The sequence below is a fragment of the Brachyhypopomus gauderio genome, chromosome 12 (genome assembly GCF_052324685.1).
Source record: "Brachyhypopomus gauderio isolate BG-103 chromosome 12, BGAUD_0.2, whole genome shotgun sequence".
NCBI classification, from domain to species: Eukaryota; Metazoa; Chordata; class Actinopteri; order Gymnotiformes; family Hypopomidae; genus Brachyhypopomus; species Brachyhypopomus gauderio.
This window is the reverse complement of record NC_135222.1, coordinates 23,844,697-23,862,845: the sequence shown is the minus strand read 5'-3', so window position 1 is coordinate 23,862,845 and position 18,149 is coordinate 23,844,697. Positions and strand designations below refer to the sequence as shown.

The 18,149-nt window shown below is 46.3% G+C and overlaps 1 protein-coding gene across 4 annotated transcripts in view; it reads left to right on the top strand.

The window, feature by feature from the left end:
• The window catches only part of tub (TUB bipartite transcription factor), a 66,856-nt gene extending 48,733 nt beyond the window's left edge, over positions 1–18,123 (top strand). For 3 of the 4 annotated variants that reach the window (XM_077023974.1, XM_077023975.1, XM_077023976.1), the window contains 8 exons: positions 8,085–8,261; positions 8,823–8,944; positions 11,588–11,779; positions 12,428–12,540; positions 13,822–13,936; positions 14,215–14,313; positions 14,544–14,715; positions 14,960–18,123. In XM_077023974.1, the coding sequence (XP_076880089.1) occupies positions 8,085–8,261; positions 8,823–8,944; positions 11,588–11,779; positions 12,428–12,540; positions 13,822–13,936; positions 14,215–14,313; positions 14,544–14,715; positions 14,960–15,093 (1,124 nt within the window). In that variant the 3' untranslated portion in view covers positions 15,094–18,123. The remainder of the gene's footprint in view (positions 1–8,084; positions 8,262–8,822; positions 8,945–11,587; positions 11,780–12,427; positions 12,541–13,821; positions 13,937–14,214; positions 14,314–14,543; positions 14,716–14,959) is intronic. The other variant, XM_077023973.1, reaches the window with a different exon arrangement.
• The last annotated feature ends 26 nt before the right edge of the window (positions 18,124–18,149 follow it).

The window sequence follows — 18,149 nt, the reverse complement described above, 5'->3', positions numbered from 1 at the left end:
TGAACACAGGGAAGAGAACAGGCACTGACTGAACACAGGGGAGAGAACAGGCACTGAACACAGAACCGAACACAGGGAAGAGAACAGGCACTGAACACAGGGAAGAGAACAGGCACTGAACACAGGACCGAACACAGGGTTCCTCACACTGCACACAGGTCTATATAGAAGTTATAAAACATCAGTCAGGATAAACATACACAGAGACTCATATCTATACCTGATGTCCCCAGAACTACTGAACATATCTGTACCTGACGTCCCCAGAACTACTGAACATGTCTGTACCTGACGTCCCCAGAACTACTGAACATGTCTGTACCTGACGTCCCCAGAACTACTGAACATGTCTGTACCTGACGTCCCCAGAACTACTGAACATGTCTGTACCTTACGTCCCCAGAACTACTGAACATGTCTGTACCTTACCTGGTTTGGACTGTGGTAAGAAATGGGACAGCGCGATCCATCGCTATATTGCTGTTTTAATAAATACATAAGAAAATTTCAAGTACTAAATCTAATTAATTCAATTCATATTAGGATTGCGGGCGTGGGCGACAGAAACGTGTATGTGGCGGGCGGGAGCGGGATTAAAACAAGCGATTTATTGGCGGGAGCGGGATTAAAACAAGCGGGAGCGGGCGGGAGCGGGCGGGAGCAGGATTTAAAAAGCAGTCCCGCGCAGACCTCTACCTTACGTCCCCAGAACTACTGAACATGTCTGTACCTTACGTCCCCAGAACTACTGAACATGTCTGTACCTTACGTCCCCAGAACTACTGAACATGTCTGTACATTACGTCCCCAGAACTACTGAACATGTCTGTACCTGACGTCCCCAGAACTACTGAACATGTCTGTACCTGACGTCCCCAGAACTACTGAACACATATCCCCAAATTACACATGCTTTATTACAAGCTACACATGTCTCATCGGTACCAACAACAAAAACACCAGACAATGTAGCTACATAAGACAGACAAGGTCTGCAGCACAGGAGGGTCGTGCAGTAACACTGAAGAGGGATTCTTCTGAGTGATTATACTGAGTGATTATACTGAGTGATTATACTGAATAATGCTTGTGCCATGTAGCCTCTGATCGAACCATGCAGGGCATCCAGACAGGATTTCACTTATCACTTCTGATAGTGTGGTGATCCATTAATGATACGTACAGTCTGGATTTACTCTAAAAGCATCAGGGGGAATTGGTGCTGTCCATTAGACACCTGACAACCAAGGACCTGCCGTCAGAAGTAACTTGAGAGTAGTACTGATATTCTGCACTTTTTGACAATGATTAATTGATTTGATTGTTGACCTAGGCTACAACTTTAAAGAAACTATTGCACTACACTCAACACACTCAACACTCCAACCATTTCTTACTGTTAATGTAACGCAGGGCGTACAGATCGGTACACACTGCGTTATGAAACGAAGGGGAACGTGAACCCAAATGCCGTATGAAAACCAATCTGCATGCACATAAAAACACACACACACACCGAAGCAAAACGAAACTAAAATAGACGCGGAAAACTCAACGCGTAAACGAAACTCAACCGTCTAGGCACGGGAGGAATAAATAACCAAGGCAACCGAAATAACGCGGAAGTATTACAACGCGTGAAAACGTAACAAAGGACTCCAGGGGAAGACTGGACACAGGCAAACGCCGCAACAAAACAAAACCTTTCCCAAAAATAAAAGAGTAACTGACAGGAAGAGATAAAGCTGGAGGAAAACTTGAGAAGGGCCAGAAGTGGCGCAGGAGGTAGATACTCGAATAAGTGACAGGTAAGTAAGAGAGATAAAGGTGATGAGACACCTTGTAACGACACGCAACACTAGAGAAGAGACGAGAGAGAGAGAGAGAGAGAGAGAGAGAGAGAGAGAGAAGGCTGAGACCGTGACGGCAAGACACCAAAACGAATCAGCAGTGATCCGCTTCACCAAGCTTCCTTAAGAAGCCTTAGAAACGGCTGAAACGGATCAGCGCTGATTGCGCCCAGCTAGTCTAGGACTGACTCGGGTGCCTCTTCTGGAGGTAGAAGCTGTGGCATCCGAGCCAGCCCTGACAGAGCCCCCCCCTCTAGGCCCGAGACCTCGCGGGCCCAGGGTGACAGCCCTGTCACGGCGGAAGTCGCGAATCAGGGACCGATCGACAACACGAGAGGCGGGGACCCAGGACCGTTCCTCGGGTCCATAGCCTGCCCAGTCCACCAGGTACTGGTCACGACCCCGAACACGGCGATGGTCCAACAACCGACTAACGGTGTACACCGGGCCGCCATCGACCATGCGGGGGGGCGGCGGAGCCGGAGCACGGGGCATGCCACACAGAACCGGGCGGAGACGGGAGACGTGGAAAACAGGATGGACCCGCATGGAAGGGGGAAGCAACAGCCGGTAAGAAACCGGATTTATCCGCCTGTCAACCTTGAAGGGACCCAGGTATCGAGGGGCCAACTTCCTGGTCCCACCCCGGACCGGCAGATCCTTGGCGGACAGCCAGACACGTTGCCCGGGGCGGAAGGACAAGGCAGGGAGACGGTGCTTATCAGCACTGCGGCGGTAACTAGCTGAAGCGGACAACAGGGCTTTGCGGGCCTTACGCCATGCCAACCGGCACCGCCGCACCAAGGCACGGGCCCCTGGAACAGCCACCTCCTGTTCCTGGTCAGCGAACATGGGAGGCGCGTACCCGTAGAGACACTCAAAAGGTGACATGCCGAGAGCAGAGTGCCATAATGTGTTGTGGGCGTACTCAGCCCACAAGAGCTGGTCAGACCAGGAGGACGGATTAGAAGACGCCAGGCACCGGAGCGTCTGTTCAAGGTCCTGGTTGGTCCTCTCAGTCTGGCCATTGGTCTGAGGATGAAACCCCGACGACAGACTGGCCTTGGCACCCAACAGGCTCAGGAAAGCACCCCAAAACCGACTCGTGAACTGCGGCCCCCTATCAGACACCACGTCTGAAGGGAAACCGTGGTGCCTGACGATGTTGTGCAGAAATAAGGAGGCCGTATCGCGAGCAGAGGGAAGCTTAGGCAGGGCTAGGAACCTTGCCACTTTTGAGAATCGGTCAACAATAACCAGGATAGTAGTGTTGCCCCGAGAGGGGGGCAACCCAGTAACGAAGTCAAGAGCCACATGGGTCCAAGGCCTGGACGGGATGGGGAGGGGACGCAGCAGACCGGAGGGTTTGGCATGAGAGGCCTTGTTGCGGGCGCATGTCCCACAGGCCGAAACGTAGTTCCCCACCTCCTGGTCCATGCCGGACCACCAGAACCGTCGTCGCAGGAGTTCAAGGGTGCGGCGTGCCCCCGGGTGAGCAGCGAAAGGGGAGTCATGGCCCCATTCCATCACCTTCTTCCTCATAGAAGGATGTACATAAAGACGGCCAGGAGGAACCCCACTAGGACCAGGCCTACGGGTAAGCGACCGTTTGACAGCAGCCTCGACGTCCCACTGAATGGGTGCTACTATCTTGGACGAGGGAATTACTGTGCTTGGCTCGACCGATTCGGCTGGCACCTCCCACTGGCGAGACAGCGCATCAGGTTTTATGTTTTTGGTGCCAGGCCGATAGGAGAGAGTAAAGTCGAACCGGCTAAAGAAAAGCGACCACCTAGCTTGTCTTGGGTTAAGACGTTTGGCCTGCTGTAGGTAGGCCAAATTTTTATGGTCGGTCCAGACCAGGAACGGGTTTTTGGCCCCCTCTAACCAATGCCTCCATTCTTCTAGTGCCAGTTTCACAGCCAGCAGCTCCTTGTCGCCGACGTCGTAGTTTCTCTCGGCAGGTGTCATGCGGTGTGAAAAATAAGCACACGGATGAAGTTTCTGGGGGGTGCCCGATCGTTGGGAGAGAATGGCGCCCACTCCGTAATCTGAGGCATCGACCTCAACGATAAAGGGTAGGTCAGGGTCAGGCATACGGAGGATTGGCTCAGAGGTAAACTGCTTTTTGAGCCTATCGAATGACTGCTGGGCCTCAGGAGACCACATAAACGGACCTGGGGTTTTCTTAGTGAGGTTAATGAGTGGGGCCGCCAGGGTACTGAACCCCTTTATGAAGCGGCGATAAAAATTGGCAAAACCCAGGAACCGCTGGACTTGGCGTAGTGATGCGGGAGTAGGCCATTGGGTCACTGCCCGAATTTTGGTCGGGTCCATAGCCAGAGTATTAGGGGCTATCCTGTACCCTAAAAAGGCTACTTCCTGGATATGGAAGAGCGATTTCTCCAACTTAACATACAGATGGTTCTCATGCAAGAGTTGGAGGATACGCCTCACATGTTTGATATGCTCGGACACAGAGTCACTGTAGATGAGGATGTCGTCTAGGTAGACGAAGGCATACCGATCAAGGGCTTCTCTGAGCACTTCGTTTATAAAGCGCTGAAAAACAGCAGGGGCGTTCATTAAACCAAATGGCATCACTAAATATTCATAGTGGCCTGATGGGGTGATAAAGGCGGTCTTCCACTCATCCCCTTCTCTAATCCTGACCAGGTTGTAAGCACTACGAAGGTCTAATTTGGAAAATATAGTGGCTTTTTGTAATGCCTCGAATGCTGTGGCCATGAGGGGTAATGGGTGGCGGTCTTTGACGGTCGCCTTATTGAGACCACGGTAATCTATACATGGCCTCAATCCGCCATCTTTTTTCCCTACGAAGAAGAAACCAGCACCGGCGGGTGAAGTTGAGGGACGAATAAAACCTGCAGCAAGTGCCTCCTTGACATACTCTTCCATAGCCTTGCGTTCCGGGGCAGCCAGAGAGAAGAGACGGCCCCTGGGTGGGCTCGCCCCGGGTAGCAGGTCTATGGCCATGTCGTAGGCCCTGTGAGGGGGAAGGAAGCCAGCCTTTTGTTTGCTAAATACCTCAGCCAGGTCATGATATTCAGTGGGGACCTGAGTAAGGTCCACGGCGTCATGTGGACATTTAATAGGGGAATCGAGCTCCTTCTTTAAACAGGTCTCTTTACAGATCTGGCTCCAATCCTTTACTGTGCGCGACAACCAGTCGACTTCTGGGTTATGCCGTTGTAACCAGGGAAAACCCAGGATAAGACGCATTTGGGGAGCACTGATTACATACAGAGAGATCTGTTCATGATGCCCTCCTATACTCATCTCTATGGGCACAGTTTGTTTGGCGACCTCACCAGAACTTAAAGCTCGGCCGTCTACAGCAGCTACCTTGAGAGGCTTATCCAAGCTAAACAGGGGTATTCCCAATTCTTCTACGAGAGAGGCGTCAATAAAGTTGGCGGCTGCCCCTGAATCAATGAAGGCCATCAGACGTCTGTTCTCTGACCCCCTCCAAGACAGAGACACATGCAAACGCCGCAACAAAACAAAACCTTTCCCAAAAATAAAAGAGTAACTGACAGGAAGAGATAAAGCTGGAGGAAAACTTGAGAAGGGCCAGAAGTGGCGCAGGAGGTAGATACTCGAATAAGTGACAGGTAAGTAAGAGAGATAAAGGTGATGAGACACCTTGTAACGACACGCAACACTAGAGAAGAGACGAGAGAGAGAGAGAGAGAGAGAGAGAGAGAGAGAGAAGGCTGAGACCGTGACGGCAAGACACCAAAACGAATCAGCAGTGATCCGCTTCACCAAGCTTCCTTAAGAAGCCTTAGAAACGGCTGAAACGGATCAGCGCTGATTGCGCCCAGCTAGTCTAGGACTGACTCGGGTGCCTCTTCTGGAGGTAGAAGCTGTGGCATCCGAGCCAGCCCTGACAGTTAATGAGCCAAACTCATTCTGACTTTACGCTCACACTCAAGGCACTGATAACAGCAGACAACCAACAGAGCAGCACATTGAAAGGTTTGGCTCTTATCTCTGGTGAGATTCTCTGGTGTGCCCTGTTTTCTGTGGCCTGGCCAGCCTCAGCCTTAACACTGTAAACATTTAAGCAGTAGCCTACTGTCCACTGTCCCAATATTTACGCTAACCAAAAATGGGTGCTCTACTCACAGAAATGCTATAATAGGAATCTGATACAGGACACGTGAATACGTATATAAACTCACACTCCTGTCTAAGCCCAACGCTTGAATACACACTAACAATGCAGCTTAACGTCGTAACGTCCCTGTTCTGATGCTTGCGGAGGTCAGTGTATGTACTATGAAGACATATTTAGAACCCAATTCACCACAGTGCTAATTCACTGCTCTAATTAAAAATGAAATAGGGTGTTAAAAGCTCAAACCAAAGCAGACTGACTACGGTTGCTGCTTGACAGTTTGGCTCTAGTTTCTTTGGCCTCCACGGTCCTCTCACAGAAAGCGTCCCGTCTCCACACTGAGATCCAAGCTGCGCTCTTGTCTTTCGTCTTGTAGCACTGACAGCAACGAGGCGACGCCACGCTGGGTGTTTCCTTGGCTGGTGTCAGGTCACTCACGATGGTAACAAACGTAGTCTTACACTAAGAGCACACGTTCCACCAAACGTCGTCTGAGGGCGATATGAGGTGTGAGCGTTCGGAACAAAAATGTGACGGTTTGGGTCACAGCTGCAAGGCTATGTGACGATCCTGAGCTTTGGGGACATACATATGCAGGGAAGGTCATTTTTAATGGACAATCTTCTCCAGTCGGAGTACGAAAACAAGGTAAAGCAAAGGTTGAGGTCCGACAGGCAGTGGAGGGCTGAGGTATCCAAAAGGGGCAAAACTCCAGAGTAACGGACTAAATAGTCGAAAGATGATAAAGGATGCTGGAAGACGCTAAGAGAACAGTGGCAATACTCTGCACAGTATTTGCAGAGTAAGGTGTGATGGCTGGTTATGTAGGGTGTGCTGTGCATAACAGCTGATTTTGTATTCTGGGGATGAGGACCTCTAGAGGAGAGGAGTGGAATCACAAATGCCGACAGGCTTTGAGATGTTACCCGCTACACCCATAATGGTTATGTGGATCTTTGTTGCTCTCTCTCTCTCTCTCTCTCTCTCTCTCTTTCCCTCCCTCCCTCCCTCCCCCTCTCTGTCCCCATAAATGTTATGTGGATCTGCTGTATTGCCACACATTGATAAGAACAGCTTGTTTGCAAGATGAGCACACTGAATTGTCATCTGTTCTTTTTGACTATTCAGTATAATCAATATTGCTTCTCTCAGTTTCTCCATTTCCCTTTGGGATAATCTCTGTTGTTGCTCTCTCTCTCTCTCTCTCACTCCCCCTCCCTCTCTCCCTCTCTTCACCTTTTTTCTCCCTGTCCCTGTCTCACTAATCAACTTGGCTTTCTGACTCGACATCTCTCTCTTTTTCTCTTTCTCTCTGTCTCTCTCTCTCTCTCTCTGTCTGTCTCTCTCTCAGTCTGCTCCTTGAACTGAGTGTAATTTTTTCAGTCCCTGATTATCCCTCCCTAACCCTTCTCACTGGAGCAGCCATGTTGATACACGCATTAAGAAAAGCTGTAATTACTCTCTAAATGCTGCGGCGATTATTCTGCAATCACTGGTTTCAAACAGGGCCGTTCTCCAGCCGCCTGTTTGTCCTCTGTCTTGTTGTTTTGTGAGAGCGGCACTGTGAGGTTCGCTCTTTCAACGCAGAACGACTCGATTGGACCAGCATGGCCGTGGTCAGGGTCATTAAGGACCACATGGAATCTGCCCACCAGGAACGTTAAGGGCAGCCTGATCCTCACGCCTAACACCTAAGGACTGGAACTTCTCACGAGAACACAATAAGCAATTAGTTGTGAGCCCACAGCCTCTGAAAGGGTGAGGAAGATAACTACAGAGGTCATAGATGATCATAGATGAGACGGCATTTAAAGGGCTTTTAGAGGACCACTGTGCTGGTTAGGGCAGGTAAATTTTGCGTTGCGCCCAGAGGTGACTGATCTCTGATCAGCGCATTAGAATTTGCATGTGTCCCCATGTTCATGACAGCATCCGGGATTATGATGCATGCTTTTGATGGAACATATGCATGCGCATGTGTACGTGTTAGCGTGTGTGTGCGCTGCGTGTGGGTCTCGAGTACGCAACCTGCCCGGGCCGCTGATGGACAGGTGGTTGGTTGTTGCCGTGTTGTTGTGGTGGTACCGCAGGGATTGATGGACCAGCTGCCTTCCAGGACGAAGGCCAGAACCTGGGCAGCCAGATCCATATCCTCACGGTGGGCCACTCTCCCGTCCAGGAGGGCCCGGGCCAGGGCGTGGGGGAGGCAGTGAGCAGCTCACAGGCCCAGGGAAAGCAAGACCTCCGGGTTACCATGCTGAAGAAAGGTACTAGAGTAACAGAACTCAACAGACTGGCAGAACACACAGCAGAGAGACAGAGAGAGAAAGAGCCCCTTTTCAAGAGATGGTAACTAGACAGGATGGCAGTGTATCTAACAGCGTTAATTAAGCTAACTAACATTAACCCCCTGTTTCATAACATCGTGCCATCAGCAACATGTCCTGAGGGGAACTCACACCCTTACATGTAAGAAGCAGCTTCTGTGCTTTTGACAGTTTCTCTCTCTTTCTCAAACTCTTCCAAAGAGTTTGTAAGAAATGTCACTTGCAGATTGGTGCTGTTGTCTTATTCTTAGATCAGATCTAAGATAATTTGTTATAGCCAAGAAATAACACCTTATAAACTCTTATAAACCCTTTATTAGTAACACCTTATAAACCCTTCATTAATAACACCTTATAAACCCTTCATTAATGATGTTTTTGCAAATGTCAGATTAGGCAGCTGTATGATCTATGGTCTGTGCAGCGAATATGTTTTCTGAGTAGTTCACTTCCATAGCTATGAAGACTGTTATTGACTGAGCAGCATTGTGTTTTTATCAGGAATCTCCAGTAGCATGAATTTTGATGAAGAGGAGGAGGAAGATGATGAAGTCAGCTCAAGTTCCTCTCAGCTGAACAGCAACACTAGACCAGGCTCTGCCACCAGTAAGAAGTCCAGCAAGGTATGCCTTCATTGGTCTACACCAGACCAGTAAGGGATCCATTCATTGGTCCACACCAGACAAGAGGCAAATGGTTGTGGATGTTTTGAAATCAGTGCTAAACTGGAGAACGTCACAGATTAAACAGTAGCTCTTATTAAATGTTATTATAATCAGTGATATAGAATCAAGAATCATATTATCATACCATATGCAAATGTCTATCAACCAAGTGCTAATGTTAACCCTGGTTATTGTTAAACTCATACTGGTCATAAATTTAACGTCTGTATGTCTGATGCTTTTACTTAAAATGGTTAAATGAGAGCCTCTGCAATTTCTGCTGGGCACGTGTCTACATGCCCAGAACATCTCCCCCTGTCTCTGCCCAGAACATCTCCCCCTGTCCCTGGCCAGAACATGTCCCTCTGGGCTTGCCTGACTCTCTTGGGTTCATAGACACATTTTAATGGAATATTTGTGAATATATTCTCAGTATTTTCAGTGCTGTTGTCACACCAATGCAAAAACTATTTATATCTTTGTTTGCATCTTTGATACACAGCACTCAACATAATTAGTGGTCATATTTAGCATAAAAGGCAGTGGGAAAGATCTTTGTTCTTATAATAAAAATCTAATCTTTCAAAAAATGATCATCTTTCACAAACACACTTCACACATCACTGGCCTGTGTGTAGTGACTTCATTCCCGTGCTCTGATGAGTAACAGAGAATTGTCCTTCAATACTGGGTGATGAGGGCACGCACATATGTATCATTTTCACAAAGACATATGCCAACCAGCATTTGAATGATAATTTGATGATATCACAACTGAATAAAGCAGAAATACAGAAAGTTATGGGCAATCGTAGTTGCAAATTTGCATTTGACCCATAATCTACATACACAAATCTGCATTACCGGTATATACACAAACATTTGCCCAATATTCTACACATGCACATTTGATAAACATATATATAAACCTTTTATATTATATATTGAGCTATATATACTTTTCACTCATTCAGATCAGTTTGTACAAGTTTGCTTCCCAGTTTTGTTGTAGCACTGTCAGAATCATAATTGTATTTCCCTATTGAATCGTCTAAAGCTCTCAAGCTTTGCAGCATAATTACGCCTGTGCTTCTGTGGCCGACTCTGAGGCGTGGGCCTGTGGTCACTGAACCATTTCTGTGCGGATCAGGACTTTTTCTTTGGATTGCTGTCCTGCTGGAACATTGTGCCAAGATCCAATTTTAGCCTTCCGATAGAGGCGGCGAGATTTTTTATTTAAACCCCTTGGTATGATGTCTGTGATGTCACAGTGAGGTTAAATTCTTTTCTGTATGACCTCGTTGTCTGCCAAAGAAAGATCTATTCTTGTCTCCCGTGACTACAGAACGTGGCTCCACTCAGAGTTCCAGTAATGTTTCACAAGGTCCAGGTGTTCATGTTTGTGGTTTGATGACTGCAGACGCTACCTTCTTGTTGCAACCCTCCCAAATCATTAGTTGGTGTGGAGATAGCGTCCAATTGTGGTTTTAGAGACTTGAGGGCACAGGTGCGATCAACATGGGAGTCACACAGCCGTCATCAATCGAGGTTTTACCTGAGCCAGATGAGTGTCTGGCTGTGTTTCCTGCTTATTTGTACCACAGTGAAACTGGAACACCTGGCTTACCATGCCTAAATACACACACACACACACACACACACACACACACACACACACACACACACACACACGCTTAGGAAAAGCTCCTGAAAGACATTCATAAAGACTTTTGAAAAGGCTGCTTTTAAAAAGGCAAAAACATCCATAGGAATCTATTTTATTCATAAGATTTAAATATATACACATATCTGTTGAGGGTACAGACAAATGTTTCTTATGAGGATATTTTTAAACAGTTCTACCACAATGAAAGGTTAGGTATCTCCCATATTTTCAGTGTCAATACATTTTTCCTTTGCCTTTTATATCACCTGTTCACTGTAGAGTGAAGAGGGTTTCCAACTCTCTAGTGTATCAGACTTGGCATCTGTCATGTCTGGAGTTCTGAGCTCTATGGAGATTTAGTTCATGTTCAGAATATAAAATTACTTCACTTCCTCCGTACGAGTGACTAGCAGGACCATGTCAGTGGGAGAGAGAGGACAGCCAATACCCATGTGAGACCTGCCACTTGCCTTCTAACAATCAGTCAGTCTGGATCTGACTTAAACATGGCCCCTAACGAGTGCCTAAACATGGCCCCTAACGAGTGCCTAAACATGGCCCTTAACGAGTGCCTAAACATGGCCCCATAACGAGCGCCTAAACATGGCCCCTAACGAGCGCCTAAACATGGCCCCATAACGAGCGCCTAAACATGGCCCCTAACGAGTGCCTAAACATAGCCCCTAATGAGTGCCTAAACATAGCCCCTAACGAGCGCCTAAACATGGCCCCAAATGAGCACCTAAACATGGCCCCTAACGAGCGCCTGAACATAGCCCATAACGAGTGCCTAAACATGGCCCCTAACGAGCGCCTAAACATAGCCCCTAACGAGCGCCTAAACATGGCCCCTAACGAGTGTGATGGCCATGTGATAGGCTGTAGGCGTGGTTATGGGTGGAGGCAAACCTTTAAGGGTGTGCTCTGTGTGGCAGGAGGCGGCCTCAGCCTCCACCCCAGTTGCCTGCGAGCCACCCATAGACGTGGGGGACCTGGAGGAGTTCACGCTGAGGCCCGCCCCACAGGGAGTGACCGTCAAATGCAGGATCACACGTGACAAGAAAGGAATGGATCGTGGCATGTACCCCACCTACTACCTCCACCTCGAGAGAGAGGACGGCAAGAAGGTGAGTAAAGTCAGGCCTTTATCTCCGGAAGATCGGGAGAACTTATGCTTGGCCAGAAACAGGTGTATTGAATCATGGAAGTCTTATGAGGAATCATGAGAAATAAGACCAAAGTTGCACTACATGGAGATTTAACCTCAAAATAAATCTTTAATCTATATTTAGTAACAGGTGCGAAGGATAAACACGCAGAACCATACCCAAAGTTAATACATATATAGACATAAATGAAGGAAGACCACACCTCGAATGGAGAGGTCAGAGGTTAGAGGTTGATCTGTGACAACAGGGAGTTGTGAAATAACCCCAGGCAGTTTTAGGATACCACACACTGATGCATGAAAAGAATACTGCCATTTCTAAAAGTAATTTTTGCCTTCACACACACACACACACACACACACACACACACACACACACACACACACACACACACACACACACACACACACAAGCACACACACACAAGCACAAACAAGACACCTCCACAAACATTGTTTCTAATGTTTAACACCAATAAAACTAGAAATTTAATTTTCCTTTAAACAAGCTGTAATAAATGTGAACGAGGCCTGTGGCACTGTGCATTTGAGCAGCAGCTGTGCAGCAGCGCCACCTGCTGGTTCATCCCACGCTCTTCTGCTGCAGGTGTTTCTGTTAGCTGGAAGGAAGAGGAAGAAGAGCAAGACATCGAATTACCTCATCTCCGTGGACCCCACCGACCTGTCTCGCGGGGCTGAGAGCTTCATCGGGAAACTGAGGCATGGTTCAAAGTGTTGCTTTCAAAGCTACGTTACTATAGCTTAGCATGTGTGTGTGTGTGTGTGTGTGTTTCCACACCTGGCCGAGTTCGTTAGAAGCTGTAATTGGCTTTATTAATGGTGCGTGAGTCTATCTGTCCTTGTTCAGACACAGGTGCAATAGCTGTGTTGTGGCAGCCGGGGCTGGTTAAACCAGATCACGGGGTGTGTGTGCGCTCAGACAGATGTTCGCTATGGAAGAATAGGCTAAGTGCAAATGTGCATGTATGTGTTTGTTACACTATTCCTCAAAGCATCAATGACCAATTAATGTCTGTAACTGTGAGATCAGTTACTACTGTTAACATCCTGCTGAACAGTTTTAAATGTACTAGTTATACAGTGTGGTAAACCCAGAGAGATGAGCGGTCAAATATTCCCAGCATGCTCTCTGCTCTTACTGGAGAGACTGGTGCTCTTTCAGCCATTTACACTACTACCCTACTACCGCTACTGGTTCTGGTTGGCTTATTGGTTCTTGTGCACATTTTGTGTGTCCCTGTGTATTGTGTGCTGGTTCAAGTGTCTACTCAGCCAAAGATCAGTTCATGAGAATGTCTTAGGGCGAACGCACTGCTGGGCCATTTTGTTTTGAACACAGTGAAATGTTTTTATGGAAGTGGACCCTGTATCTTCAGCACTGTCCTTCATAAACGAACGTCCTACAGGACGCACACCGCAGGAGTGAGACTGTTGCTTCTCTGTCCTCTACCCCTCCTCCACCTCTCTCTTCTCCACCCTCAGTAGGGCGGTTGAAAGTAGACCTCTCCACCTGTCACTGCTGTTCAGCAGGGTCACTGGACTGCCCCCCCCTTTCAAGCCAAATTACCAAATTACCAATTATCATCACATTATTATTATTATTATTATCATCATCATCATCATCATCATCATCATCATCATCACAGACTGTCTTAAATAACTAAATTAAACTCTTGGATTCTCCATAATTCCCTGTGGATGATTGCAGATGCACTTATTCTGCTCAGCGTGTTTAACATGGATGTTTTGGGCTGCTGAAGATGTCACTACGTGTGTTTCCCTTAGAGAGCCCTCACTGTGAATAGCGTCTTAATAGCGTGTGAATCACTGACACCCTCTGCTGTCACTAAGTTCTCTTCGCCTGAGATATTGTTCTTGTATTTTGTATCATAATTAGGAAACCTTAATTATTACCAAAAAAAAAATACCATTATAAATTATGAGCTAAGCTGTCCCTACACAGTCCTGTCTCTTCCACAGATCGAACCTCATGGGGACCAAGTTTACAGTGTATGACAACGGGATGAACCCAGTCAAGACCACGTCCAGCCTGGAGGCCAGCAACCTGCGTCAGGAACTAGCGGCTATCTGCTACGTGAGCTAGCATTTCCAAGCAAAGCTTCAAGAATACCTTGCACAGAGTGAGGTCTTGTAAACATGGCTGAATTATTACTGACTGTATTACGATCAGAAGAGGCATAGCATGGTGTAGTGAGACCTCTTGTGGTTACAACTGATATAGCAAGTCTCTTAAAAAATTTATAATATGGCACAGACATGTCTTTTAAGCTTAGCTTATCTTCACTCAATACATGTGGAGCTAAAATAAAAATATCGATATGCCACTAACCATCTTAAATCCATTTCTGCCAGGAGACAAATGTTTTAGGGTTTAAAGGACCTCGGAAGATGAGTGTCATTATTCCTGGAATGAACATGGATCATGAAAGAGTCTGCATTAGACCACGCAATGTAAGTGCTTCACCATGCTGATGGGACCGAACCCAGTGAAAAGACATCATGAACTCTGTACACAGAGAATATCGACCCTGGTGACTGTGCCTGTTGGCTGACCAATTCGGTCCCGAGCAGCCAGTTACCCTTTTATCACATCAGATAGGAGGTATTAGCGCTGGAGGCTGAGCTAGCGGCTCTGTAATGGAAGGCTAATCCCTCCGCATCTGCCCACTGTGGTGATACAGGAGCACCAGTCCCTGCTGGCACGCTGGCAGAATAAGAGCACGGAGAGTGTGATCGAGCTCCACAACAAGACGCCGGTGTGGAATGACGACACACAGTCCTACGTGCTCAACTTCCACGGCAGGGTCACCCAAGCCTCCGTCAAAAACTTTCAAATCATCCACGATAATGACCGTGAGTTCCATATGTGATTGATCGATGACAACAGTTAAGCAGTTAATTCTGCAAAACCAGGTACACCGAGTTTAGGGTTTGGAACGGAAATTGGACTCCCTGACTAAATTTTATTCTTATTACTGTGAAAGGCAGCTCAGCTGAAACTCTGACCAGAACATCTGTCATATAATAAACATATCAAATGTAAGCGGTTTTATTCCTCACTTGGTCGGATGACTCTCTCCTCGTCCTGTGTTTTTAGCGGACTACATAGTGATGCAGTTTGGTCGGGTGGCTGAGGACGTCTTCACTATGGACTACAACTACCCCATGTGTGCCCTGCAGGCATTCGCTATTGCCTTGTCCAGCTTTGATAGCAAGCTGGCCTGTGAGTAGCTGTCAGCCTGTATGGTCCAGAAGTCCAGAAGGAGGCTTGCAAAGCCCACTGAACCCAGTACAACCCAGTAAGGGCTGCAGTGATCCCAAGAAGTCCAAGCTGGGTCCCAGTCTAAACTCCATCTCTGAGAGCACACAGGATCTCAAACTGGAAAAGCACCGTGTGTTTGTGTGTGTGTGTTTGTATGAATGAGAGAGCAAGACAGACAGAGAGAGAGAGAGAGAGAGAGAGAGAGAGAGAGAGAGAGAGAGAGAGAGAGAGAGAGAGAGAGAGCAAGAGCGAGAGAGAGATGTTCTTTCTGCTCCCTAGTCTAAAGGGAGTGGGGCACGTGATATAAAACACTTTTTAACAGATCATTGTGTTGCTGAGAATGTACACAGGAGAACTTCACTGCATTTGTACTGGTAGGGAAATCTTACCAGTGCATTCTGTGTGTTCTTAACAAAAGGATGGCAATGTACTCGTTAACTAACACTTTCCTCATTAACAGCTTCAATGAAAGTTTATTTAATGTTTTCGTCAGTAGTAACTGATCCCTTCTAATGATGCATAATGAAAATATTACTTTTAACTGACTAATATTTTAAAATCACTCCACACATAGCATTCAGATGGCAACATCCAGAAATACTTTTCATTCTGAATATTTATATGTTGATATTTTACTTGTTACACTGATTTTGTAAATGAATGGCAGAGCATCAGACGTATATGTGAGCCATGCTGTCAGCTACTAACTCCAGACCTGTGATGTATCAGTTCTACTTGTGTCTTGAGGGCTCGTTGATTTGCAGTCGATTGATTGGCAGTGGGAACTATTTTCTGTGTGTGTGTTATTCACCCGCTTAGCGAATACCACAGCGTACGCTGCTGTGAGTCTTATTCTGTACCCACTGAATATAGCTTGTAGTTAAAATTAAAAGCCAGTGAAATTACCCTAAACTGCGTACTCAGTTTCAGCTATCAGAGTGCATCATCATCTCAGCCGCACTGACCCACTGGGCTGCCAGGAAGCGGAAATACTCAACAGTGCAGCTTAACTAGAGCTTTACAGTAGGAAGCTGTATATATTGTGCCTTTGAAAAAAGACTTTAGTGACACTGGAAGCTGGTGTTCCATCTAGAGGGGAGAGCTGGGTGTGCGCTCTGGTCAACAGCCTGCACGTTGGTCTAATGGACTACAGCTATCCAGAATTAGCAGATTTCAGTTCTGGCTGTTTCGATGTCTACGTTTGGAATGGTGATTCACAATAAACAGAAAACTCTTAAGTACTTTGCTTGCATGCAGGTTTACTCCACAAAAACCTCTAGCCTTTAATTGCCAACCCTCCCTCCCTACCCAAACCTCAGTACAGTTGTGTGTATGTTTTGAAGTATTGAACAAATGGCTTCACAGAGGAGACGTCCTGGACAGGACCTTCTCTGTAAAATACATGTTATACATAAAGGTGCCCTAGAATGCATGCATTCATTATTTTAGCATTATGTGCAGTTTTACACGCCCATTTATTTGGCATAGAATGACGAAAAAACAACCTTTGTTTTAGGAACTGTGCTCTGATTGATTGGTCTACAAGGCACTATGGCTAACACGGAATCAACAGGTCAAAATCTAACTGTGAGTGGACCATGTAGCATTTAGGCAAACATCTTGTAGTATTATATGGCAACACAAGCTGTTTCTCTGAATGCGACACAGACAGTAAAATAATCTGCTAGCACTTAAACCTGAAAACAGTGGCTGTGTTCGAAATAGCCTACTACATACTACTGGCGTACTTCTTGGGCCCCAAATCAGTATGCAGTATGCAAATGATAAGAATTTTTCCAGTATGCGAAACATCCCTGGATAACATACTAGTTCTGCAAAATATTCCAGTATGCGAACAGAACTATGTTTGTGGTGTACTGCATCCCATCATGCAACGCTACGTTCACGTGACCCCGTAGTATGCTTTGCTTTTGTCGCATACAGAAAACTACTGCATACTACTACTAGGACCCGGATGCAGTATGTAGTAGGCTATTTTGAACACAGCCAGTGCCTAAAGCAACAGGGATAACCAGCTATGCAGGCTGCAGTTGTACTGCCAGAGGTTGGAACAGCGCCCTCTCCAGGGCCAAACGCTGAGTGCAGCACTCTAGATATTGTGTACGGTTTGAGAAGCTGTACAGAGAGAAATGTGCAGAGCAAACTAACAACTTGTCTGGGATCCTGTTAAATATGCATTTTGACCAAACTTGTTACTCCGATGTCACAGTTTTCATTCTTCACTTTTAATACCTGCAGAATTGTTGAAGTTTCGCTGGGCAGGTCCATCTTTGTGCTGTCTGGGATACAGTGTGGGTAAGCAACTGAAAATGTAGGGGGGCATAAATATTTATCAGTCAGGACTGTTCTGTAACAGTCATGGACTTTTGGAATTAGGACCCCTGCCTCATACAATATGCTCTTTGTGTACTCAGTGAGTTGCTTAAGAGGAATCACATTACAATTAGCAGGCCATCACGCGCCAATTTTTACAACTAAGTTTTTCAAAAACCTTATACTCTGTATCGGATACTCTGACGAACAGGTTACAGCTGCACTTGTTCACTGTAATATACAGTAAATATGCTGTAAATGTTTTAGACATATTAGGACTTTTTGTTGTTGTTGACATCTCATGCTTTAAAACAAATGTCTTTTTTCTCCAAATGTCAAAACATTTTTTATAATAATTTTTTTAAACAGAGAATATGAAAAATGCAGCCATATCTAGGGTTAATCTGAAAAGGTCTGTGACTATATATATAGGAGCTTGTTTTGTTTTTTTTCCCTTCTTGTGCAATTGGACCATTCATTTCCTCTCTGAATGATTAACGCATTTCAGTTTGCACTAAATAGGCTATTCTGTGCTTTTATGTTTGGTCTTACCATGATTTTTGTATTTTTGTGATGTTACACTGTTATGTAAAATGTGTACAGTGGTCAATAATATTTGTATACAGTTCCTTCATTATGAGAAAATAAACTGAACCTTAACTGAATTTCTTCCAATTTTATGTGGAGGACT